Source organism: Myodes glareolus, chromosome 11, assembly GCF_982192425.1.
Source record: "Myodes glareolus chromosome 11, mMyoGla1.1, whole genome shotgun sequence".
In the NCBI taxonomy this organism is placed as follows: Eukaryota; Metazoa; Chordata; class Mammalia; order Rodentia; family Cricetidae; genus Myodes; species Myodes glareolus.
In genome coordinates this window covers 28,561,394-28,587,539 of record NC_142036.1, presented here as the reverse complement: position 1 = coordinate 28,587,539, position 26,146 = coordinate 28,561,394, and the positions used below count along the sequence as shown (strand labels likewise).

The 26,146-nt window shown below is 43.2% G+C and overlaps 1 protein-coding gene across 2 annotated transcripts in view; it reads right to left on the bottom strand.

The window, feature by feature from the left end:
- The window catches only part of Kcnk10 (potassium two pore domain channel subfamily K member 10), a 138,503-nt gene that overhangs the window by 26,801 nt on the left and 85,556 nt on the right, over nucleotides 1-26,146 (bottom strand). For both annotated transcript variants that reach the window (XM_085697802.2, XM_048449376.3), the window contains exon 4: nucleotides 23,602-23,762. In XM_085697802.2, coding sequence (XP_085553928.1) covers nucleotides 23,602-23,762 — 161 coding nt within the window. The remainder of the gene's footprint in view (nucleotides 1-23,601; nucleotides 23,763-26,146) is intronic.

The following is a 26,146-nucleotide window of genomic DNA, read 5'->3' as shown; positions in this document are numbered from 1 at the left end:
TGCGTGTGTATTTATGTGTATACAGGAACACGTGTATACACAGGTGCACTTGCCCATGCGTGTGGAGAGCAAAGAACAAACTCCAGTGTTGTTCCTCGGGCCTTTGTGTGGGGGGGGGATGAGGGTCTCTGGCTGTCCTGAAGCTCATTGAGTAGGGCAGGTAGGGGGACAATGAGTCCCGAGAGACCTCCTGACTCTGTTTCCCCACATTGGATTATAGTGTGTTCTACCACATCCAGATTTCATTGATCCCAGGTCCTTGTGCTCACGAAACAAGTGCTTTACCAATTGAGCCATCTCCGCAGTCCCAAATCAAGGTAAAGTTTGATAAGGTTGGATTTTAGTTAGTTGGATCTGGCTGGGAATTGTTCTCTGTTTTGGAATAACAAGTCACTAAGGAAGAAGAGAAATTCCAAGTCACCAGTACAACCCCCCAGAGGCCGTCTGCCTTGAAAGCAAATGCATTTGGAGGTTCCCCAGCTCTCTGCTTTCTCAATAGCTCATGATCAAGCATTTATTACTGAAACATCGATTTTACTCTAAGTCATTTTCTCTTTGCCTTCATGTGACAAGGAAATAATCATGGATTTTCACAATTACGTGTCTAGTAAGCTGTACTAGCTACAGCATTCACTTCAGTGTAATAAAATTCTATTATTTTCTGAAAAGGGGGGATATTATGTGTTTCCAAACTACCAACTGAAAACAAACTTTTTACTTTAAGAGAGTCGACAAGTCTGCCGAATTACACTTATGTCATCCGATGAGATGAAAGACTGACACATAAATATTATTTGTAATAAACATTATGAGATGGGGCCAGTTCTTTAGAGGAGTCATACTATACTCGAACCAGCTATACTTCAAAAGATAAGGTCTCTCCTCTTCTACTGGCAATATTTGCATCTGCTGTCATTTTCCATATCAAGATATGTGAGGTTAGATTTAGTAATGTTCTTTTTTCATTTATCCACCAAACTGTGGATTAAGAGTCCTCTGAGTGTCCAACTTTGTGGCAGCTCCTGTAGATAAAGTGACAAGCAGGGAGGAAAGCTGACATCACCCTGCTCTCAAGCTGATAGGACTAGCAGGTGTCAATCACACAACTCCAAGAGGACAACATGAATGCCGTTGTTTGTGTCGGCAGGATGCATTGGGAGTGCGGGGCTACTGAACTGAGGAGCTGACACACTGAGAGTAGGAGGAGGGTGGGAATGAGTGGAACACAAATATCCCACGTCTTGAGACAGAGTTGGACGTCCACTGTAGAGACTAAGGCTCTTCAAACTTTATGGGGTAGAGTGGCACACTTTCCCCAAACACAACCATCATGGCTCTTACTCCGAAAAAGATGTATCACTGTAAAAAAAAAATTAAAAAAGAACTATCAATGGGGACTTGAGAGAGATGGCTCAGCAGTTAAGAGAACTTGTTGCTCTTCTAGAGGACCCAGGTTTTCTTCACAGCTCCAACCTGACAGAGGATAGTCATCTTTAACTCCAGTTCCAGGGGATCTGATGCCCTCTGCTAGCTTCCATGGGCATCAGGTACTCAGATGGCACACAAATCTGCATGCAGACAAAACACTCACATACTTAAAATAATTTTAAATTAAAAATGTTTATCAATACGAACTTTACAAGAAATCTAGCTGGTGTAGTTTTGTGCTATTTAATAATCAAATCTAATAATTTGAATTTAAGACATTTCTAGAAATAAAAACTAAAGATAAGGGATTACTATAGGATAGAGAAAATGAGTTGGGAGGGCATGGTGGCATGGAGGCAGGAGAATAGCAAACAAGGGAGAGGAAGTTCCAGAAACCAACAGATTCAAGGTACCAGCAATGGGAAGACCGCACTCTCTCACTTACTTACTTACTGGCTTACTTGGGTTTTGTTCCAGCTACCTTTCTGTTACCATGATAAAATGCCATGACCACGGCAACTCGAGGAAGAAGGAGTCTATTTCAGCTTATAGTTCCAGAGTCCCATCACAGAGAGGAGGCTTTGCCTCCATCAGTAGGCATGGCAGTAGGAGTAGAAAACTGAGACTTCAAATTCTTCACCAAAAGCACACAGCCCCGTGAGTCAATGGGAAGTGATGTGGAGGCTTTTAAGGTCCACCCTTAGTGGGCCACACTTCCCCCAGCAAAGCTCTACTATCTAAACTTCCCCCAAACAGTGCCACCAGCTGGGGACCAAGTGTTCAGATTCCTGAAACTACGAGTTATAATTCTCATTCAAATCACCAATGGCTTCATTCAGCCAGAGGAGCATGCTCCAAAAAGTCTCCAAACTTACGAAAGGTCAGTGCTAAGTTAATAATACACAAAAGATCACTATAGGCCAAGCTTCACCCCCTTTCCCCTTTTTGTCCTCTTAGAAGCAGACCACAGGATATGACACCTCTGAACTCCTCTGATTGCCCCCATCATCAACTATCACCTATAAAACTCTACAGAATTTATTTTAATGTGTCTCTACAGAATTTATTTTAAAGAGGTTGCTGCCCTCTAGATTCAGACCTATGCCAGTGACAATGGGGACAGGAAGAGATTCTTGCACTCCAGAATCCAGACTGAGTCACCAGCTAAACTGTAAGAGTTGCCTACACAGAGACAATATTCCTTTTATTGAGGTACGCTCCAGATAAGAATGTTAAAACAGCATAAGTCATGCATAAGACTATGTAGGCTTTCTTCTTCTCAAGCTCTCAACCAATTTTATAAGACCCCCCCCCCTCTCTCTCTCTCTCTCTCTCTCTCACACACACACACACACACACACACACACACACTTTACAATCAAAGTCATGTATTACCCTTGTACAACCCTCACTATCAATGGTTTTGGTTTTTTTTTTCAGGTTTCAATCCTATCCAAGACCTTTCTGGAACCACCCTATTATTCCATGTATTTTTAAAAGAGAGAGAGAGAGAGAGAGAGAGAGAGAGAGAGAGAGAGAGAGAGAAACGGGAAAAACATGAAGCCTTTCAGACCTAACTTGAGAGGAAACAAAAGGTGCATGTGCGATACTGCTGAGACGCTTAAGTGTGACTCCCTTGAGAAGCCCACAGCCACACATGAGTGTGTACTATCTTTTTCATGAGTGTCTGCTTACTCCCAAGCTTAAAGCTATGCCAAGCGCTCCTCTCAATAATCTCTCTGCTTCATGTTGGCTCATTCCAGAATTCTTTCCTGTAGAAACATCAAGATCCCAGCTGCACTTGAGTTTAGGCTTCTGAAAAGTATTCTTCAGGCTATCACTGTCCCTACCCCACTGCCACTGCTGTGATTACTAAATAATGTTTTTTTAAAAAGAAAGAAGGTAGACAGGAAGAAACAGGAGCCCATTTCCTAGGCAGGAGACAATCCTGTCAAGTCTTCAAACCATCTGATGGTGGCTCACAGAAGCAGGTGTCGCACATTCCCAGAGCCATCTGGAGGGTCTTCCCTTCGTCCGTGAGGGAAAGGTTAACAAGCCGGCAAAGGGTTAGTAGGTGAGAGCCCCGCCCCATCTCAGGGCTAAGAGGAATCAAGACAGAAGCAGAGCAGCAGCGGCAAGAGGCAAGGCGCAGCATCAGGATGGGTGCCAAGAAGGCAGGAACACCCTGCAAGCACGCCATATGGCGTTTATATGCCGTGCACTTCATCCTAAATGTTGATATTTGCTTTCTGGTTCGCTCTTAGTGCCAAATCTGTTACAGTACTTGGTAAAAATTCTTTTTTTCTTTTAAAGAAAACACACCAAAGCTTCTTGCACCCTATTTTTAAAACCAAACAGAAGTTCCTTTTCCTTTTTTAAAGTGGTGACATATATCCGAATTTCTAACTGTCTGAAGTAATCAGCAAAGCAGTATCGGCACTAGAAGGAAAAGACGTATGGGAAATGTAAACACACAATACTTATGTGCACCTCATCAGCAGTAGAGCCAGGAGTAGATTCGTAGACAGCCCAACACCAATGGCAATGACCCAGCACCAGTCAGTCCTTCTAACCACTGCCCAGGCTCAGGGAGAGGGATGGTTGCTACTGCTCACAGCAAAATTCCTTTCTGCCAAGGAATGGGGAAAGAGGTAAATGGAATAATGCTAAGTAGAGAATTGTTGGAAATTACACGAGAAAGATGGGAGACACATCATTTGACCTCAACAAAATCCATCTTCCGGGTTTCTTGCTGAGGCGAGAAGGATCCGCCATCTTTGTGGAAGAGACTTAGCTCCTCCTCTGGTGTCTTTTGACACCATTTTTATAGTTGATTAAAAAAATGCAAAGTGGCCTTATTTAATGCACAGCAAAAGCACAGACAAGCTGTGAGGCAACTGCCACATGGTCTAAATTGTCTACGCATTCCCTCCCCCACACCCCCAGAATCTCTTGTGAGAGTAGGATTTCCGCATAAACAGTTGGAGGCAGTGAAGGACAGGTGAGTTTGGAGAATGCCACCATCCCTTTCCACAGACACAAAGACAGAGACATGATCTTTGGGGCCCAGAGAAATCAACTAAGCCCAACAACCAGCCACATTTAGTCTCCCTTTTCTTTTTGACTTTGCAAAGAGCTCTCTGAGTCAAGGCTTTCTCAACTTCTCTTCCCAGGGCAGTGAATGACAGCTGAAATTTTGCCCCAGGCCTAAGCCCCACTGCCTGCCTGTCTCTTCTGTTTCTCCCTCTACTTCCCTACCCCAACACACACTCCTTGGAAGGGTAAGTCAGAGGAACCACAGCAAGCCTCTCCTCTCCGGTCAGTCTGCCCAGAAAATCACATACCCTACAAACCCTGGGTATCAAACCTGACTCATTTCCCTTTGTCCTCTAGTCAATTGAGCCTGTGTTCATTGAATACCTCTGTTCACACTGTGAACACACACTATTCACACCTTCGAACACACTGAGCTCAGCACCAATCAGGTACTGAAGGATGCAAGACAAGCCTGGTACAGCACGAAGCTCCAAAAGCCCTCTGCTTTGAGGATCGTAATCCACTAACAAGGTAAGACAGATGCAAGCGACACTCAGCCTATGAGCAAGAGCCTGCAAAACTTTCTTATGGTTTCCTGCAACTAACGAAGGCCTCTTCCGGCTTCTGTGGGCCCTGAATGCATATGGTGCACAGACATATATGCAGGCAAACACTCAATCATATAAAAATCAAAAGATAAATCTTTTAAAACATATATAGTGAACCAGGCAGTGGTGGTGCATGTTTTTAATTCCAGCACTTGGGAGGCAGAAGCAAGGCAGATCCCTGTGAGTTTGAGGCCAGCCTGGTCTACAAAGCTAGTTCCAGGACAGCCAGGATTACACAGTAAAACCCTGTCTCAAAGAAAAATAGTAAAGAAAGAAAGAAAAATATATGGTGGTTTCCAGGAATGGGAGGGAAGAAAAAGGTGGAAATTATTGCCAAATGAGTACAGCTTGATTTGGGGAAAGATTAAGTTTTGGAGATGGATAATGGCAATGATTGTGCAACAATGTGAATATAATTACTACCACGGAACCAGACACTTGAGAATGAGGTGGAACAGTTCATACTGTGTTACATTATTATAATAAAAATAATGAAATAGATATTCAGCTAATATCTGAGATAGTGTCAAGATTTATTTTTATTTTTAATTATGTGTCTGCATGTGAGTATGTGAAAATGAATGTCGTGCCCGTGGAGGCTAGAAAGGGTGTCAGATCCCCTGGAGCTGGAGTGAACAGGTGGTTAAGGGGCACTCATCATAGGTGCTGTGAGCCATGTCTCATCAAAGCGCCTCTGCCAGAATGATTTTATCAGGAAAGGGAACCTCCATGTAAAGATGACCATGACCAAGAGGGGGGTCAGCAAGGTGGTTCAGCAGATAAAGGTACTTTCTACCAAGCCTGACAACCTGACTTCCATCCCCAGGACCTACATGATTGAAGGAGAGAACCAACCCTGCAAGTTAGCCTCTGATCTGCACATTTGCATGTACAGGGAGTGCACATGCACACACACACACACACACACACACACACGCACAGACACACACATAAATGTAATTTTAAAATGTTAATTTCATGAAGAAAAACAAATGATATAGAAACAGAGTACTGATTAGAAAGTCAATGTACTTTAACCATATGAAAATACCTTCTGAATGTTAAAAAAAATCTGATTCCCACAAAACATACACTTTCATACCAGCTGACACTATTCTTTGAAGTGAATTGTTGATGAATGTTCTATTCATAATTGAAAAGGGGTAACACAATGTGAAGGAGATGTGTTGCTTACCATAACAAGAGAACTCTAGTTACTGAAAACTGCACCTCAGGCCCCTGCACCGCACACAGCTCGAGAACTAGAGTTGCATGCTAACAAAACCTAAACCTCAGCAGAAGGCATCTAAGCCATGGCTAAAGCCATCAGATCATGCATGCTGTAATGCACAAATGCAGCCCTTCTCGGAATGTCAGAGCAAAGTGTTGCCCCGGAAATAAGAAGTGTCACCTCCACAGGACATGCTCATGTCCTAGGCAGAACTCAGTCCAAGAGATCAGCAGTCCAGGAATGAGGGAGATCGCTCAGTCAAGAAAGAGTTTCCTGAACATCCTGGGAGCTTGAATTTAGATTCCCAGCACCCATATACAGCAGAGTATAGCAGGGCACACCTGTGACCCCAGTGCTTAGGGGCAAAGACGGGAGGACAGGAGAATCCCTGGAGCTCGGTGACCAGCCAGGCTATCTGATTTGGCAAACTCTGGGTTCAAAAAAGCTGCTTCAGAAAATAAAGTAGACGGTGATTGTAAAATGCACCCAAAGATGACCTCTGACCTCCACACACTGGCACTCACACCCAGATACACTTGCACACGCGTAGACACATACACACACATACACACACACACAAAATATACACATATATGATGTGGGAGGTGATATATGCTGTGAATATGTTTTATTGATTAATAAAGAAGCTGCTTTCAGCCAATGACTTAACAGAGTAAAGCCAGGCTGAAAGAGAGAGAGAGAGAGAGAGAGAGAGAGAGAGAGAGAGAGGAGGCAAAGTCAGGGAGAAGCCATGTAGCCCCACTAGAGACAGACACCAGAAGCTGGACGCAACTTTACCAGGTAAGCCACAGTCACATGGTGATATAAATAATAATATAAATAATATAGTTTCTGTGTGATTATTTCTGGACTAAGCAGCTACTCAACAAATCACATACGTGTATATACACACATACGTACATTAAAAACGTTTAAAGTGAGAGAAAGCCTGCTACTGGCAGTGCATCAGTATGACTGAATGTGCCTGTGATACCACCACCTCCCAAGGGAGCAACAGTTCAGAAGTCAGTACCTCTCTCAGTAACAATGTCTACACTGAGTAGCTTTACTTCCCTAAGGCCAAAAAGCCCTAAAGCAATTCAGAATTCCTCAGTGGTTTCTCACATACCAGTCACGTAGGCATTGTCCAAGGCTCCACGCTCTTGTAAACACACAGATCACACACCCAGCTCCAGTACGGGCAGACTCAATAGCAGGGCGTGCCAGTTTGTACGCTACACCAGTGAATGGTTATTTTCTTATTTTCTTGGTGTACAGAAGTAGTATAGTAAGCTTTCTGTCACTGTGACATAATATTGGAGAAAAATGAAGAAGGAAAAATGTATTCTGACTTCCTCTTTGAGTCAGCCAGTCCCATTACTTTGGGTAAGAGGTGAACCAGAGCCTTACTCTGTAAGTGTCAAAGGAGGCTGCTTGCCTTACAGCAACAATGATACAATGAGAGGGCACAAAGGAAGCCCAAAGGAACAAGACAACCTCTCCAAAGTCATAGCCCTAGTGACCTACTTTCTCAGCCAAGTCCTACCTCTTAATAGTTCATTTAGCTATGAATCTGTCTTAGTTAGGGTTTCTATTGCTGTGGAGAGACACAATGACTGTGGTAACTCTTTTAAAGGAAAAATATTTCATTGGGGTCACTTTCAATGTCAGAAGTTTAGTCCATTATAATCACAGCGAGAAGCATGGCGGCTCACCGGCAGACATGGGGCTTAGGAAAGAGCTGAGAGTTCCACATCTGGACCCACAGGCAACAGGAAGTAAACACAGAGACACACTGGCAAAGCTTTTGCTTATGAGACCTCAAAGCCCACCTCCACAGTGACACACTTCCTCCAACAAGGTCACACCTACCCCAACAAGGTCACACTTCTTATAATGTCATTCCCGATGAACCAAGTATTCAATGAGTCAATGGGGTCCATGCCTATTCAAACCACCACAGATCCCATCTGTGAATTAATCCATTGATGACTTTAAAACCCTAATAATCCAGTCATCTCTGAATACTACTGAATTGGAGACCAAATCTTCAATTCATGAACATCTAAAGAACATGTCAGACCCAAACCATAACAATTAGCATGATGCTAAATTCAAAATATAAAAGAAAACAGAAAAAGGAGAGCTGGGGAGATGGCTCAGTCTGTAAAAGACTTGCTGAGCACACACGAGGAACTAAGATCATATCCCCAACACCCACCCCATGTAAAAGCCAGCTACAGCGCTGAACCCTACAATTCTAGAGCCTGGGGGCTCAACTGGTCAGGCAGTCTAGACAAATTGGCACACTCTAGGTTCAATAAAATACCTGTCTCAAAAAAAAAGAAAGAAAGAAAGAAAGAAAGAAAGGAAGAAAGAAGAAAAAAAAACTCACCAAGGAAGACACCTGGGGATATCAGCTTCTGGGCTCCATAGCATGAACATAAACCCTCACACACAGAGAGAAAGAATTTTTCGCATCAATAAATTTAGTCTAAAATAAACAAAGAGTTTTATGGAGGAGCCAAACATAATCACCCTACTAAGTCAGTGCCTTGCAGAAGAACCACACTAGCCTATGAAAACTGGTGATGAAGGGATAACACGGGAATTCATCTGCCTATTAAGTTGATTTTACGATGTCAGTAAAAACGAGAGTGCTAATAAAACACTCTCGTTACATTAGTAACTCAAGAGTTGCCGTTAATTCTAGATGCAGATTACCATGGGGGCAGAACTAATACATTCCTGGATTTCAAGTAGCCCCAAATTGGGAAGATATAAAACATTTTAATGAATAGAACTCCTGGGGTTCTAGAAAGTGGTCGGCCCTTCAGTAGACAAGACCAAGCAGACAGTGAATTCCCACACAATTTTCTAAGTGGTGCCCTCTGCTGGACAATGCTTTTGGATAAACTCCTACAAGTCTCACTTAGGGAGCTGCAAACAAAGCAAGGGTATAGATAAGGTGGTTCACCTGCTTCCTTTTAGACCGGTGGCTTTAAGGATTACAACCTGGAGATAAAATCAGTTTGGAAATTCGTCATAGAATATCTTGTTTTGAATATGACACTCCAACCAACTTCATTGAGACAATGGGAGACAGAGATGTCATACTACTTCAGCTGGTAGGACTTACCGCAAGAGAGAGGATTTTTAATAACCACAAGGTCAGACTATATATTCTATTTCCTGTAAACAAATAGTCCACTATTGCTAATTTTTCCACCTCATGGTGAATCTCCTTTCTGGAATGAAAAAGAAGGTTACAAGTGCTAGCAAAGCAGACAACAGAACTCATGAGAGCTCAGAAGCCTTGGGGAAGGCTAGCAAAACCTCAAAGACACAAACGGTTCTTGAAAGGAAGAAACATTCCAGCCTAGCAAAGCAGACCCTGGGGTTAGGACTGAGTCAAGTCTCTAATGGAAAGTAAAGTCTTACTGTTCCTATCCAACTCCATGACCTTCTAAACTCTTTTAGTGCGACGCTGGGGTTAGCAAACCAAAGAGTCTAGAACCTGGAGAATGCCTTTGGAAGGCAAGGCCAGATGTCTCAGCTCCCCAGGAGGCTTGGCTCTGAGCTGTGCCCTTCATTTTCTTCTGTAGAATAGGTGGTACTAAGCACAGCAACTGACTGGAAGAACAGAGTAGAGGATAGTCCCATCTATGAAGTATTTGGAAGATTATCAGAATCAATCAGCTTTTGGGACTGTATAGGCCTCACTTCTATAAATCTAGCTTGTGTTGGTTGCATGGCTGCATCCAGCAGGAACAAGAGCTGTTCAAATCTTAAATTAAACTCCACAATGGAGGAGATGAACATGGAGATACTCACTAAACGTGAACTGCTTAGGGAGACACCATGGGTTCGTAAAGAGAAGCAGAAGCTATGATCCAATTCAACACGATGAGAGAATAAAATTAAACTCATTGAAAATGGATAAATGCAACAACAGTATCAGCTTGCTCTCAAATGTCTGTATTATCTATCCCCAGATCTTATGAAACCTCTCAGCTTTTTTTTTGGACTGTCAGCCACTAGTGACGCTTACAAGAGAAAGAGAGAAGAATTGGCTGTGTCGATTTGTGTACTCTGGGGTAAGGGGACCTGGGCCGGCATATTTTCTCTCACAGTTATTGCCTGGATAGACCTTGGATAGATCACAGAATCAGGCAAACTATCCTGATCTCATTACATTGGAAGGATGGTGATGTTTTGGAGCTACACCATCTATTTATTCTGGGTAAAGAGAGCAGCCCTGAATCTTGCACACCGTAAACCCTCAGAGCGGATGAACACCGGCACCAGTTCTGAAGTACCACAATACTCATCCCGACCTCAGCTAATGACAAACCCACGACCCCCTGCAAGGGCCCCTACAAACCCGGTTTCGCGAGTGATTTCTCATCCTAAAGAACAAATAAATACCCCAGTTATATGCTGTCAAAGTTTGCCAGAAAGAGAGACAGTGTTAAAGTTACCTTTAAAACATTAAAGAAGCCGAAGCTGGGGCCGTGGCTCAGTAAGCACATCCTGCATACGCACGAGGACCTGAGTTTTGATCCCCAGAACCCATAGAAAAAGCTGAACAAGGGGGCACATCGCTGTAACCCTGTCACTGGGGAGACAGAGACAGGAAGAGCCCCAAGGATTGGTGTTCCAGCCTTCATCAGTGACTGCCAGGTCCCAGTGAAAGACTTAGCGCAAAAAGTAAGACAGATAGCTCCAAAAGGATGACACCCAAGGTTAACATCGGACTGCCATGTAAACATGGCTGTGAACACAAACATACACTCTCACACTCACACACACACACACACACACACACACAGAGAGAGAGAGAGAGAGACAGACAGACAGACAGACAGAGACAGAGACAGAGACAGAGAGACAGACATAAACATACACTGAGAGAGTGATAAACAGGCACACACACACAGAGACAGACAGACAGAGAGATAGAGAGAGAAATACACACAGAGAGACAGACATAAACACACACTGAGAGAGAGATAAACAAGCACACACAGAGAGAGAGAGAGAGAGGCAGAGAGAGAGAGAGAGAGAGAGAGAGAGAAAACAGAGACGGAAGAAGTAGGAGGAGAGGAGAGGAAGGGGTTGACCACTGTCTGGGAAGTGTTTTACTTAGTTATATTTTTGTGAGGGTTTGAGAACTCTGCTCTTTACAGAAGAGTGAAGATGCATTTTAAATCCATTAAAACCCCCCTGAACTGATTTCAGACAACAACAGGAAATGTCAAGGGGACACCGGTCAGTTACTAAGGATAAGCTGAGAAAATGGAAGACTATTCCATTAAATTAGTTCCCATCAGCTAAAGTGAAGGCTGAGATGTTTGCTGCTGAAGAATCATAGCTGAGCCATCCATCTTTCCCTCTAACTGACTCATCAGAGCCAAGCCTCAGGGCATTCTCCTTTCTCGGTGAAAAATGACCTCATTGCCAGAGAATAAATCTTCAAAGTCCCCTTTCAGGACCCAGCTGAAATAGGAGTAGTGTTCTTGGTAGTGTTGGTGGAGCACAAAAGAAGCGGGTAGCACCGTTGATTTAGACAGCTCATGTGGAAGATTCTGACGAGAGGCCAGGATGCACACCTCGTGGACTGTAAAGCAAATTGGCCCCTTCCTGTCCACTCGGGTCGTAACTGGGCAAGTTTATCTTATGATGACGTTTATTCTGTCTGGAGACACTAGGGCTGATGCAACTGTGGACAAGGATGACACTTGCATCTAGTCAGTGGAAAAAGCCAGACCCACCTTAAAGACACAGAGAAACCTGTGCCAAAGAATTACACAGTCCCAAACATCAGTCGTACTAAGATGAAGGCAGCTGAAGCAGCAGGGATGGGACACACCTGCAGTCGTGTAAGGATTTCCCACAATCCCTTAGGAATCTCAACACAAACATACATGCACTAATATACAAAGGTTTTTTATAAAAAGAGTCACAGTTTATTAAATGCCATTTTTCAAGTTAATTTTAAGTATGGGGATTATGAGAAAGGCACTCGAAAAGAAAAAAGTACAAATCCAAGTGTGGGTGTGAGCTTCTCAAGAGGAAAATCACAGTTAAGTGTCCAGATAGATAGATAAATACAGATATTGAAGAATGTAATTTTGTTGGCTCTCAGGATACATCTCAAAGGGCTATTAAGAAAATTCTTTATCTCTCTGTCTCTATCTCTCTGCATCTCCCTCTGCATAGTTCTCTGTCTCTGTATGTCTGTGTCTCTGTCTGTGTTTTTGTGTGTTCTCTCTCTCTCTCTCTCTCTCTCTCTCTCTCTGTGTGTGTGTGTGTGTGTGTGTGTGTGTGTGTGTGTGTGTAGACTACAGAGTGACTTTGGGACTGCCTTGGATGGGATGACTATCTACGAAGTTAAAAAACCAGGAGCCACTAGAGATTGTGCAGTGCATTTCTAGTGAAATTTCTAGAAAATTGAAGACCTAAAGTGAAGAAAGGTTCATGAGCAAGCATTAACTGTTGGGAGCCTTGCAGTCTAGACTCAGATCAGCATATAACAACCTGTCCAGTGGGATTCCTCAGGGCAAGGCACCTGCGGGAATGGACTCTTACTTGGCAAGGACCAATAGTCCATGAGACAGCACAGGAATTTGCAAAATTCAAGCAGTTTCCAGACTCTGTTCTCTCTCTTTATATCGGTGAACCTTTGGGTGACTTTTAGTTTTACTTTGTCAGTCCCACATGCAACAGCTGTAATTTTTCCTGGAAATTCTGTTCTTTCTTGAATGTCTTCCCTAAGATTCAACAGGGGGCTAATGTTTCTCGAATCTCTTATCTGGAATTACTAACTGCAACTCCTAATCCTAGAAACTTTTCTGACTCAATAGAGATAGTTATGTACATATTCTATAACAACACTTAGAACATCAACAAGACCTTACAGTTCCGTAAAGGGGAGTAAGGCATGCATACACAGAACATGGAAAAGCCTCAAGAACAGACATAGTGCCAGCTGTTGAGAGTAAGCTCCCTGGACACCAAGCACAGAATTATTGGTAGGATCTGGCATGTTCCAAGAGGAAAAAAATACAATGCAGAATGTGATTGGAGGGATCCATCTTTGCCATACATCGGAGCTTATATTGATGGAAGAAGTGTGGCATAGTGAGATAGGAAGAGTGTCTTTTACACTCTTTTTAAAATCTGCCTTTTACAGAGAGAGTGAGACATGGGACCCTCTTGTAGAAAAGGGAAATGTATTAAAGCATATCTTGCAGATATGAAAGAACTGTCTGGGTTTGAATATTATTGCCCTTAAAGCAATGTACCTTTGTCTATTACTTTTTAGCTTTGTAACTGGAAGTCGCCGCCAGCTGACATCAGTGCTACGAGAGCAGGATGCGTCTGGCTCAATATTTAGTAAAGCCTGCAAAAGTGCTGAATTTTCTACGTCTGGAATAAGGTTATGGAGGGGTGAGAAGGTACATTTGGGGAAGTAGAAAGGGGACCAATGATGGCTTTCACAATGATTACAAAGTATTCCTTAAATTATCGTGTATTTCTTAAAATCAAAATTAGAAGTCAATAATAAAACTGTTCATGTAGCCCTGATAAGAAAAACTCTTAATAGAGTATTTTATAAGTAAGTATAAATAAAGATGGCCTGAGCTATTCCAGGTCACTTGAGTGCAATCCACTTGGTGGTTAGTTTTCCTTGTGCTGATGCCCCTTTCGATCTCAGGACCTGAACTCGAGCCAAGACTGGACCCCGGCAATGAACTGTTCTAGATTTCTTGGTTCTCTGCTGGTAAAGGTCTCCAACCAGACTCCAGATTGAGGGGCTCCTTTTCTTTCTCACAGCCCTATAATTTCCCCTGCCTTTCTATCCTATCTCATAAGCGATCCTGCATTAGAAGAAGAGAGGAAGGACTGCCATAGAAAAACTGTGTCACGGGCACTCATTAAGAGAAATTGTAGTCTGCTTCATGATTGTCATTTATAGGACACCCCAAATGTACATTTTAGGCCTACCGTTAATGCTAGATAACATCCCTAAACTAACTTGAAAGAGATCTGGTTGGTAAGGCTTTAAAAATATTTGTCTTTTCTCTTTTTCATTTTCTATGCCATTATCTCCTTCCAGCCCCTTAGGGAAAGAAAGAGGTTCTTTATATTTACAACAGAATTTTCCCCCTGGTAAAAACACTCACACCATGCAACATTAATCCTACATTTGCACTTACTTGCTATAAATTTGTAAGGAGTATTCTGTGAACTAGAGTAAGTGTGACATCGGAACATAAACATTTCCACACACCTCCACAGGCCCTCTTACACCAAGTTATAAACTAACTTTACCAATATCACATCCTTTCTCTGCCACTGAACTTCAGTCTTTTCTTAGACTAAAAACTCAGCCCACCACTCTGCCCTCATCCCTGCCTACTGATGTACAATGCTGACACACTACCAACAAAAATTAGATGCTGTAATTGAACCTACAGAGCTGAAAAAATATCATATTCCGAAACAGTTTTTATCTGCTTGACACAATAATCCTATATTAATTCATTTGCTGATGGGTGTGATGTTAAGAAACAGAAGTGACCTGCTGAGTATGTTCTCCTAAGTGTTCCTTTGACTCATGCCCCAGAATGTGATAAAACATTCTAGAACCCTGCCTCCCTCCACCTGGCCTTTCCTGTAATCCATGGAGATGGACAAGCCTGTGGGTCATCATTAGAAGACTGTCATCAGATACTCGGGGATTTCACATCATGCACCCCCATCACACTCATGACCCAGTGCCTCCAAGTTCACCCCAACCTTTGTAACCCCTCAAAAAGGAAAAACCTAAACACACATATACGTGTGCACACATGCACTGTGCCTGCACACACACACTCATCCAATTTGTAATATCTGTATACTCACGTGGGTACCATCAAAAATGAGTCCCTCACTCCCAAACCCCTGCTCCCCCTTTTCCAGAATCCATAAACTGTAGAGAGACACCTTCAGCACACCCCCATCACGCATTTTAAGAGTTCTCTTTGGTGACCTGTTGTCTATTACCTTTTGGGGGTGTGGGGTGGGAATAGGGGTTGTCACAGAAGCCTTTCATGTCCCACCCTCTCAACCGAGCACCCATTGCCTCCTTACTCTCACAGTCAGCTGGAGAACAACAGATCGCGGACCGCCACGCGGGTACTGGTGAAAGCACAGACCACGAGCATGGCCCCCAGTTGTGGCAGGACCACGGATCCAGACATGACTTTTGGCAGCAGGACAAGTCCTGACATCACCATGGCTGCAGTGGGCAGCAACCATCATCCTTTCTTAGGTATTTGGAAGGCCGGGAGGGTCCTCAAGTTTCATGGCAGTCGATCTAGGGCAATGTAGCATTTGTAAGGTGTACCCAGACTCCTTCGCCTCAAAAGACAAATAAACAATAAACATTTCCATTTTATCCTTGTGGGGTGGGGAAGAAAAAGAGTGTCCTAGGTTTTAGGCGAAATATCAGAAAGCTTGCTGGTCTGATAAGAGAAGGTAGGTGCCTCCTCCAGAGGCCAGAGGCCAGCTCAAAGAAAAAGAGTGGTATCCAATCCAAACCTCATTTTGGCTTCACTAAAGCATCTTGTCAAGTGACAGCCAATGTTGCCCAGCAGAGCTGCAGCTCACAGGGGGGAATGAGGTTGCTCCCTTCTAAACCCTGCCTTGAGATCTAGCACTAGGCCTGCCCCACCTCAAATAATTATTCTTCCTTGCTAACTGCCCAGATTTCCCTCTTTGGGATGGCGGGGCGGGGGGGGGGGAGCTTTTTTCACTTAACTAGCAAGGTATGCTAAAAGATCTCAAACTCCACATCGGCTTCGTGAGGTATTTAAAACAGTGCATCTGATAGTAAACAGTTTTGGCTCACTCAGAAGAGGCCAAACAGGATCACTGGTTCAGAACTAGACTGTGCCACTGATTGAACTCATGGCTTCAGGGTGGTGGCTTTACAGAAGATGGGCTCAGTTTTTTTCCGATGTGAAAAGATGAGTCACAAACTCAATAGTGCTTCCCAAAACTGGGGGCACAGGCCATCTGTATCTAGATTCCCAGGATGTTTGTCATTCTAAAGGTGTCCTGGAGAGCCACCCAAGAAATAAATATGCCAATATCATTTTCCATATTCACAAATATTTCTATCTCCTTTGGGGATGAGTGACCATCTCAAGACAACAGTCTCCCTGGATGTCAAAAGCCAGTGTGAGGTTTCCAGCTCTCCTCTTGTGTAGGCTTCAAATCTGGCATGGGTAGGGGTAAGGCAGGATTGTTTGTTCCTAGAGCACATACCACCAGCCTGTCCTAGTTGACCCAAGGATCTAAAGACCAGCCAGTTTATGACACACAGGAAAAATAGAGAGTTTCCTAAAAAGTGACTCGTATGACTTCCTGTTGACTGACACCAGTAAATGCTGATACTTGCTTGTCCTGCCTTCTCAGCTCACAGAATTCAAATTCCACTCGTTCAAATAATGTGTTCAGTCCCAAGAGATGGGAGATAATTCCTTTACTCCTAGGGTTTTCCAATTCCAGCAAGTACCAGAATCACCTGGAGAGCTTGGTAAATACAGATCACTGAGCTTCAAACCCTCCAAGAATATCCGTGTCTAACGCGTTTCCAGAAGGTAATGATGCAGACTGCTGAAAGACTACACATTAAGAGTCATTGGTCAAAGTCAATTCAATTGCCCTTTGTTGGATGCTTGCCTTCCTAACCTCTCTCACAGCTGGGAATGGTCAAGTGATCCATTTCTACTGGATGAGACAGAAAAAGAAAAAACTAAGCCATGCTTATGCATGTGTGCACACCTGTCTACACATATACACACACAGTACATATGCAAACAATACAACAGACCTTATACCCTTCACAAAAATTGACTCAGCAAGTAACAAGAACTTAAATTGGAACTATGCAACTAAGAAACACCCAGATAACAGAAGAAACCTAGCTGACTTTGGGCAGGGCTCGTAATAATCTTTTGAATAAATACCAAAGGCACACACATGAAGAAAGTGGTCAATATACTAGATTGTGTGAAAAAAAACTGTTGTGCAAACGATGTAGTTAGGAGAATAAAATGACAAGTTACACAGAATATTTTCTAAAGTCACATCTAATAATCAAAATACTTAAAACTCAACAATTCAAAAAAACAACTTGACTTAGACATTAATAGAGATTAGCTGTCAGATACACATGTGAGAATATATCCCGTGTCATATGTCATTTGGGAAGAGCAAATTGAAATAGGGAGCGACCACAACACACTGGTTGGAAAGTCTGCAGACACCACCAAATGTTGTCAGGGAAGTGAGGCAGCAGGAAGGGCAAACTCTCATTTGTTTTTTATAGAAATGGAAAGTGGTAATGGTTGGGGAAATGGGGGGAGGTTTCTTAACATGAAGCATGTTCATAAATCCAGTGCCGAAGACAGAATGTCTGTGAGGCCTGTAGATGATACACTGCTCCAGAGCCCAGGCCCTGTGACACAGTGGCCTATTGCTCCCGTAATTACGTAATGTAATAGGGCTGACCTTTAAGACAGATTATGGTCACTGGCTTAATCTAATCTCTGAGTCTTCAAAAGCAGAGACCTTTCCCCCAGCTGGGCCAGAGTGGAAGCCAGGGTTATCCAAAGTATGAGGAGGATCCAGAGCATCCTTGGTTTTGAAGCTGGGGGGGTGGGGGGGTGTGCAATAAAGCATTTGGGCTACACTGAGAAAATGGCTCTGTGATAGCTCGAATGTCATTGGCCCCCATAATTTCATAGGGAGCAGCACTATTAGGAGGTGTGGCTTTGTTGGAATAGGTATAGCCTTGTTGGAGGAAGTGTGTCACTGTGGGTCAGGCTTTAAAGTTTCCTATGCCAAGTGTCTCAGTAGACTTCCTGTGGCCTGCATATCAAGATGTAACCAACACCACATCTGCCTGCATGCTGCCATGCTTCTTGCTATGAGGATAATGGACTGAACCTCTGAAATCATAATCAAGCCACCCAAATTAAATGTTTTCTTTATAAGAGTGGTTGTGGTCATAGTGTCTCTTCATGACAATAAAAACCCTAACTAAAACAGGTTGGTACCAGAGACTGGGGTATTGCTGTGATTAACCTGACCATGTTTTTGTTTGGAGGAAATTGGACTTTGGTACCTTGGCTTATGAAAGCAGTGGAATGCTTTAAGCACTACTTAATGGACTATACTAGTAGGAACGTGGAAGACAGAAGTGATAAGTTATTTGAACTCTTGGAGGCTCACTCAAGAAATTTCAGAGAAAATTTTTAGTATATGGCCTAGAGATTTTCCTTGCAATATTTTGGTGAAGAAAATGACTGCCTTTTGCCCTTATCTGAAGAGTCCACCTGAGGCTAAAGTGAAGAATTTTGGATTAAGCTTTGGATTAGTTCAAATGACAGTGGAAATCTCAAAATAAATATTATAGACTCTTTCGTGTGGTTTTAGTGGCAGCTCTAATAAAGATTTACAATGAAGAGGAGCAAGCTGAGCAGGGTAAATTACAAAATGGAAATTTTGAGGAGGAACGAGCACCAGGAAGTGGAATAAAGCTAAATCCTGTGTTCAAGGAGATGAACAGATTAAGAAATAAAACCAAGGGAATGATGATCTCAGAGCAAGATCTCACCCAGCTACGTCTTCAACTTGTAAAAAGGAACTAAAGAGAAGCTTAGAGCTGGGTATGGCGGGGCACACCTTTAATTCCAGCACTGGGAAGAAGTGGGCTGGTAAATCTCTGAGTTTGAGGCAAGCCTAGTCCACAGAGAAAGTTTCATCACAGCCAAGTTTAGGCAGTGAAGGACAGAACACTGGTCAAGATGTAACTGAATGATGGAAGTCATGTTCCAGCCACAGGAAGCAACAGAACTTGGCAGCTTTGGCCATGTGGTTCTGACTTTGGAGTTAAGGACAGAAGAAATGAGTTATGGAATTTGTCTCCATGCCCAAAGAAAGTCACTGAGGCCAGGCATGTGCCAGGGTCGTCCCTGAATAGAGGCCCAGAGAGGACATTGAGTGAAGCTGTGAAGTTGAAACCTGGATTGCCTCGGAAAACCTAAAATGTGGAAGATGCCAGGGCTGTGGGAGACCAGCCGAGGAGAGCTGCTAACAGGGAGCGGAAACCACCTAAGAGAAAGAAGTGTCTTCCAGTCAACAAAGCTGAATGGAGTTGGAGATTCGAAGAGTGTTTTGGCATCAGATATGGAGATACAGAGTTTAGAGTTTGCCCAGCTGGTTTTGTTCTTGCTTTGGCCCAGTATTTTCACTATGATCCCTTCCCTGTGGTTTGGAATGGTAATGTATATCCTTTGCCTTTATATATTAGAAATATGGGATGTTCTTTCTTATTTTTACTTTATAGGGAATTACAGTTAAGAGACTGTATGAATCTCAGAAAAGACTTTGAACTTTGTACTTTTAAACATTGTTGAGAATGTGATAGACTAAGGGGACTTTTGAAAATGGACTAAATGTATTTTGTGTGATGATATCGTTACAAATTTATGAGATGTGGTAGTTTGAATGTAATTTGCCCTCATAATCTCATAGGGAGTGGCACTATTAGGAGACATGGCTTTCTTGGAGTGGGAATGGTCTTCTTAGAGGAAGTGTGTCACTGTGGGGGCGGGCTTTAAGGTTTCCTATGCTCAGGATACAGCTGAGTGCTCAGCAGACTTCCTGTGGCCTGCATGTCAAGATGTAACTAACACCATATCTGCCTGCACGCTGCCATACTCCCTGCCATGATGATGAGGGACTGACCCTCTGAAGTCGTAGTTGATTCACCCCAATTATATGTTTTCTTTATGAGAGCTGTTGTGGTCATGTTGCCTCTTCACAGCACAAGAACAAAACCTAACTAAAGGCTCCTACTTATAAACCATCAAGGAAACCGGGTTTTCTCTTCTACAACCACAAAGAACCACATTTGTAGCTATTTCTTCCAGATGGAAACATGGCCTTGGGGGGGGGGGGAATGCAGAGAGGATCGCAACTCATGAAATCCACAATATTTGTGAGGACCCTGCTGAGGTTTAAAAATCAGTAAGCAACCCCTGGGAAGGAGGCTCGTCGGTAGCCTAGCTACCCACAATCTGCGCAGGGAGCTGCACTGTGCAGCTTGTGTCATTTGTCACCCCAGAGGACAGGGGTTGGAGTCATGCAGCTGCCTGCGTCGCTCACGCTTCCGGAAGTAACCCTTCGTGCACGCTCCTGGAGGCAACCCCAAACTCAGGTAGGCTTAGATGGAATTGTTGCTTTGGTTTGGCATTTCTTTCTCCATCTAAGATGAATAGGAAGAGTACCCAACCCAGGAAAAGTAATGCAGGAATTAACTGTTTTCCGAATATGAATGCACTTGGAAGCAGGTTCTCCCTCAAACCTAGAGCTTCATCTGGTCCAACACCTTGACTTTGACCTTGTTGCTACCCTGAGCATGTAAGACATGGCTGCTCACCTTCCTGAATAACTTCCTATCTTTGGCGATGCTGCAAGGACCTGAATGGGCCATCAGCATAAAAGTGAAATGTGGAAATGTTCAGGCTTCACTCCAGAGTCTTCCAAAGGGCCTTCTGGAAACAATTCAAAAGAGAATAGCATGCTCCCCCTTGTAATCTAGACTGCGTTACAGGAGAGTGCACGCCCAGTTTGGTAGGCAAGCAGTAAAATGATTGCAATCTCTCGCCTCACATAGAATACAATAATAAATTAGAATAGAATAATAAATCTGCTAAGGGGGGTTAAAAGCTACAATCCAACCCTTTCTTCTATGACCAAGGAAACAAACCAAGAGCGGCTACAACACAAAGGGGAAATGCCAAATCCGTCGTTTCTCCATGGGAATGCTCTAAGAACATTCCTGTTTCTTCTGAGTGTTCAGCCACCACCTCCATTTCTCCCTAACTCAAAGGGCTGTGCCGATGGCTAAGAATCACCTCTGAGGAGTTCAAAACAGCCCTCTGTAGACAAAGTCGCTGTGTCTGGAGTTAAGAAGACCTAAACATTTGAGAAACTGAGCACCATGGTTTCCATGGTGACCGCTGAGGAGACAGGTGCACATTCTAATGAGGCTGGCTATTCAGCCAGCACCCAGGGAGCAAAGGCAGTGGGACATTCCAGAAAAATTCGCATATACACAAAATCTGAGTGAGTGGCTAGCCTGCCAGTGAGCTCTCCTCTCAGAAGGGACAGCAGCTCTGAGCTCTGTTTCTGGTCCTGGGCCAAGTTCCTGCCAACCATTATTCCATTTAGCCATCACCAAAGCTTTCTAAAGTTGTTTTGTGCTCTGTCACCTTTTACTGATGAAGAAATGGAGGCAGCTTCACAGGACTGTTGAGCTTTTGAAATGTGACTATGACCCAGTTATGCATCTTGCTCTTCTCGTCTGCTAATAAACCTCATATACACTGCCCCCCTGAGGAGTTCCCCTGCACCAGGTAAAGAATTAGAGTCTAGGATTTGGGAACAATCTGAGAGGTCCTATCTGTGAGGATGTCGCATGCACTGATTTAGAGTTCACCTCTCACCTACCATTATAGATTCCAAAATAGTTCTCAAAATGTCATTGTGAAAAATTATATCATCAGAGGATGGAGACAGCTTGGTCTGTAAAGTGCTTGGCACATAAGCCTGAGGGCCCACATACTATCCCCAGTACCCATGTAGAAAGCTGGCATAGCGCAGACATATCTAATTCCAGTACTGAGAGGGGCAGAGACAGGAGGATCCCTGGGACTTGCTGACTGGCCTACCCCATTAAATCAGTGAGCTCTGAGTTCAGTGAGAGACACTCGTTCAAAGAAAGAAGGTGGGAATCAACCAGGGTAGGCATCTGATGTTGATCTCTGGCTTCCACATGCGTGTGCATGCACACGCACAAATCTGCAGTTAAGTTATAATAAGAAAGACATGAGAATGACATCAAAACTGAGTAAGAGCACAGAAATGGCTAAGTTAACCACAAGTTTTATGAAAACAAATGACTAGGGATGAGTTAAAGGGCATTGGCAACCTTGGACACCTCACATCTATCATACATGCCTGCTACAGAGGTCACATCTATCGTACATGCCTGCTACAGAGGTCACATCTATCGTACATGCCTGCTACAGAGGTCAAACTTATCATCATTAGCAAATAAACTCCTCAAGTCAATGTTCTGAAGAGGAAAATAAATACTAAGATAATAGCAATGTTCCACCCTTAGCATAAAGGAGAGAACTGGTGTCCTGTTGTTGAGCGAATGTTCAACATTGAGAGGCAGAACAAGGAGGAGCCATGAAGCAAGAGACGTGAAGCACAGAACAGAGGACAGAGAAGTTCAGAATCCAGGATGCCCCAGAGACACTGCAGGAATAAAACAAGGGATTCTACCAATTAAACAATGGGTTTGTATTTCTCTACATAATTTTAAAAACAGCAAAGAAATCATCTTCTATCTTTTTCATGTGTTCAGTGTTTGTATGTGCACGCACACATACACATGTATATGTAAGCATAGTCCTTAAGTGGAGGTCAAAAGATAATTTGTAAGGGTCGGTTCTCTTATGACCATGTAGGTCCTAGAGATTTAACTCAACTTTCTGGGCCCCTACAGAACTGTCCAGCCTGCTTTCCACCTTGCATCTTTAAGGGGAGCTAAGCTGTGGTTCAAATGTGACAGCTGTTGGCTAATGTGATCTTTAAAGGCGAGGCCTTTAAGGGGTGAAGTCATCCTCCAGTGTCAAACCCTTTTTCCTTTCCACCCATTCACCACAGCAGGTCTTATCATCCTCCTCTCTAGAGGTCACAGTGACAATTGCACCTTGAAAGGGGAGCGCAGCCTCTCACCAGGCACCTGAACCTAATCTCATACATCCAGTCTCCAACCTGTGGGAAGTAAGTTTCTGATGTCTGTGTGCCTTCCAGTCTCAGGTTTTTCATTAAAGCAACTCAAACAGATTAAAGTATTGAGTGTGCCTCACCTCTATTGGGGATATCTGTGTTGGTAGCCCAGACTTAACCTTCTTCAATTTTGTACACACACATCACCACAAGTACTTATACCACCCACCACCAATAATAAGGCAGGAAGTTATTCCAGAAAAAAAGACATTTAGGTACAATCCTCTTTCTACCACTGGCCAAAAGATAAAACGTGGTCGTAGCATCCAGCTATTTCATTTGGACAGAGCCTTTGCTGCTGCTTCTAAACCATGCTAGGCCAAAGCCAACGGATCCGGTAACGAGGGTTTAAATTGGTGCAGTACTCACTCGGAAAACCTTTTCCACTCTTGCAATGCTTTTGCCAAAGATGGTTCCAAGTTGGTCTCCAATTCCAGCCAATAAGAAACCAAAGAGCGGAATCCCAAAGATGGCATATAAAATACAAAAGATTTTGCCTCCTTCAGTGCTTGGAGCAATGTTCCCATACCCTGGGGAGAAAGAGTGGAGAGAGAAAGAGGGAAAGCAGTGAGGTGGCAGAGAAAGTAGAGCATTGACCAAAGAATCCTCAGGATTCATGTTCTCCCAAGCCCTTTCCATGTCAAAGCAGTGCCCCCTTGCTTCTCGCTATATGAATAGTCTCCGTGTTTCTGAGAATTTAATATATTTAAGAAATGTGGGGTCAGCCTGAGTTGCGTTTCTAATGGAAAGTGATAGTTTTCTCTTAAGAAATATCACACATCATGGACACACAAAGTTTCCCCTTTGCCTCTGTAGACAAAAACCCCTTCTTATAGTATCGTCACATGGCATCCCCTTTGCCTGGTCTCACTGTATTCAACATCTGCTCTCGTAAAGCAATAGGTGTTGAACATTAAAGAAGAAATATGGACCACTACAAACTCAGATGGGACAAAAGGCTTGTCTTTCCCTAGCCCAGGAAACCTGACGAGTAAGCAAAGACTGTGTCTCTTTCCCCCATTGACAGTGAAGTCTAGCTGTGCCCAGCTCTCTTTATTAGAAATGGCGCACCATCCCTGGCTTTTGTATCTCCACCCACTACCCTTGCACCCAGAGCAATCAGAGTCAAATAAATGTCTGTGGATGGAATAGATATTTGAACATGAAAGATTCCATCTACAGTCAGGCCAATTAAAATGAGCTTCACAGAGTATCACTGTTTGAAAATATAAACATCTGTATTCTTAAAAGACTTGCCATTATATAAGTAATTCAAGTATCATGAGTTTTAGACTTTATAGTGGTTTAAAGGAAAATAACCCTCATACGCTCATAGGGAGTGGCACTATTAGGAGGTGTGGCCTTGTCAGAGGAAGCATGTCACTGGGAGCAGACTGTAAGGTCTCAGTTAAGCTAGGATTGTTGTGGCAAATCTCTTCCTGATGCCCAAGAATCCAGATATAGAACTCTCAGCTCCTTCTCCAGCACTGGCTGCTACAGGCCATGCTTCCTGCTATGATGATAATGGACTAAACCTTTGAAACTGTAAGCCAGCCTCAATTAGATGTTATCCTTTGTAAGAGTTGTTGTGGTCCTGGTGTCTCTTCACAGAAATAGAAACCCTAACTAAGACAGTCTTATTCCATATAAATGGGACCTATAATATTAGTACAATTTACATAGGATGTAATTGATATTCATTTTCTTGACAATTAGCATTACACACTTAAAACAGCCAATCAACGTTCTCCCCAATTCAGACAGTTTAAGTGGGGCCTGGTTTTGAATCCATGCAATGGATGAGGTATTGGTCCATGGCAAGAGACACATTAGAGAACATAGCACAGAAAAGAACAAAGTTCGCAGCATGGCCAGAAAAGAAAAACACGTTCTTGGTTGTCCATCATTCATTCTCCCATGGGCCTGCAGAGCTCGCTGTTGAGACTCTGCTTGGGATGAGTCACTGGGCTATTTTCCTTAACAATTTCCTGTTCAGAATCATTCAAACCTCTTACCACAACTTATTTAAATTTTCCTATCCATTTCTTAGATGAGTGTGCAGGCAAGACTTCCTAATCTTGTTTTCTTTTGCTCACTATCATGTTGATTTAAATGTGCAACAAAGCTCCTGGGACGTTTTCTCTAATGCTTTCAGGAATTTACACAAAACGATCTTGCCAAGCATACTCACCTAGATTAGTCTGATTTTCACGGGCTTATTCTGTTAGAGAGAGAACGAGCATGCCTCTGCACCTTCCCAGCATAGGGGCTGGAGGTGAACCTTGGAAACGTTCTAGAAACTTGTAGAGACACAAACAATTTTAGCTTGACTGTCTCGCGACAGCCTCATTTCGGAGAATACAAGTTTTCTTTTAGTCAGTCTCAGAAAGATATTGCAGACGTAGGCAAACTGAAGCCCCGACCTGCTGAGTACGTATTTATTCATCCAGACAAGCTCTACACATGTCCTCAGTGTGCTCACAGAGGATGCAGGCGTCACCCTAGAAGCACCAGTGAAAAGCAAGGAGGTTTCATATCCACCTCATAATATCCCACTGTCCTTGGACCCGTGGAATCTCTCCAAGAGTTGGAGAATTGAAAACATTCAAGGAAAATGAACCAGAAAACCAGAAGAGTATTTGGTGGTAGCAGTAGTAGAACTGGCCCATATTTCACAGATTAGAATACCAGAGTAAAATAAAATTGAAGTTCTCCAGTAAGGGTGTTAATAAGGCAATATGCAAATATATCATGCATGCACATATGTATGTATGAATGTATTAATGTATATAGTAAATACTATGCGTGTGTGTGTGTGTGTGTGTGTGTGTGTGTGTACCTTGAGCTGCATTAGCTCAGTGACTTAAGTGGATCCATGATCATGGAAGCTGGGTGGTAAATGCTGTGCTTCTTA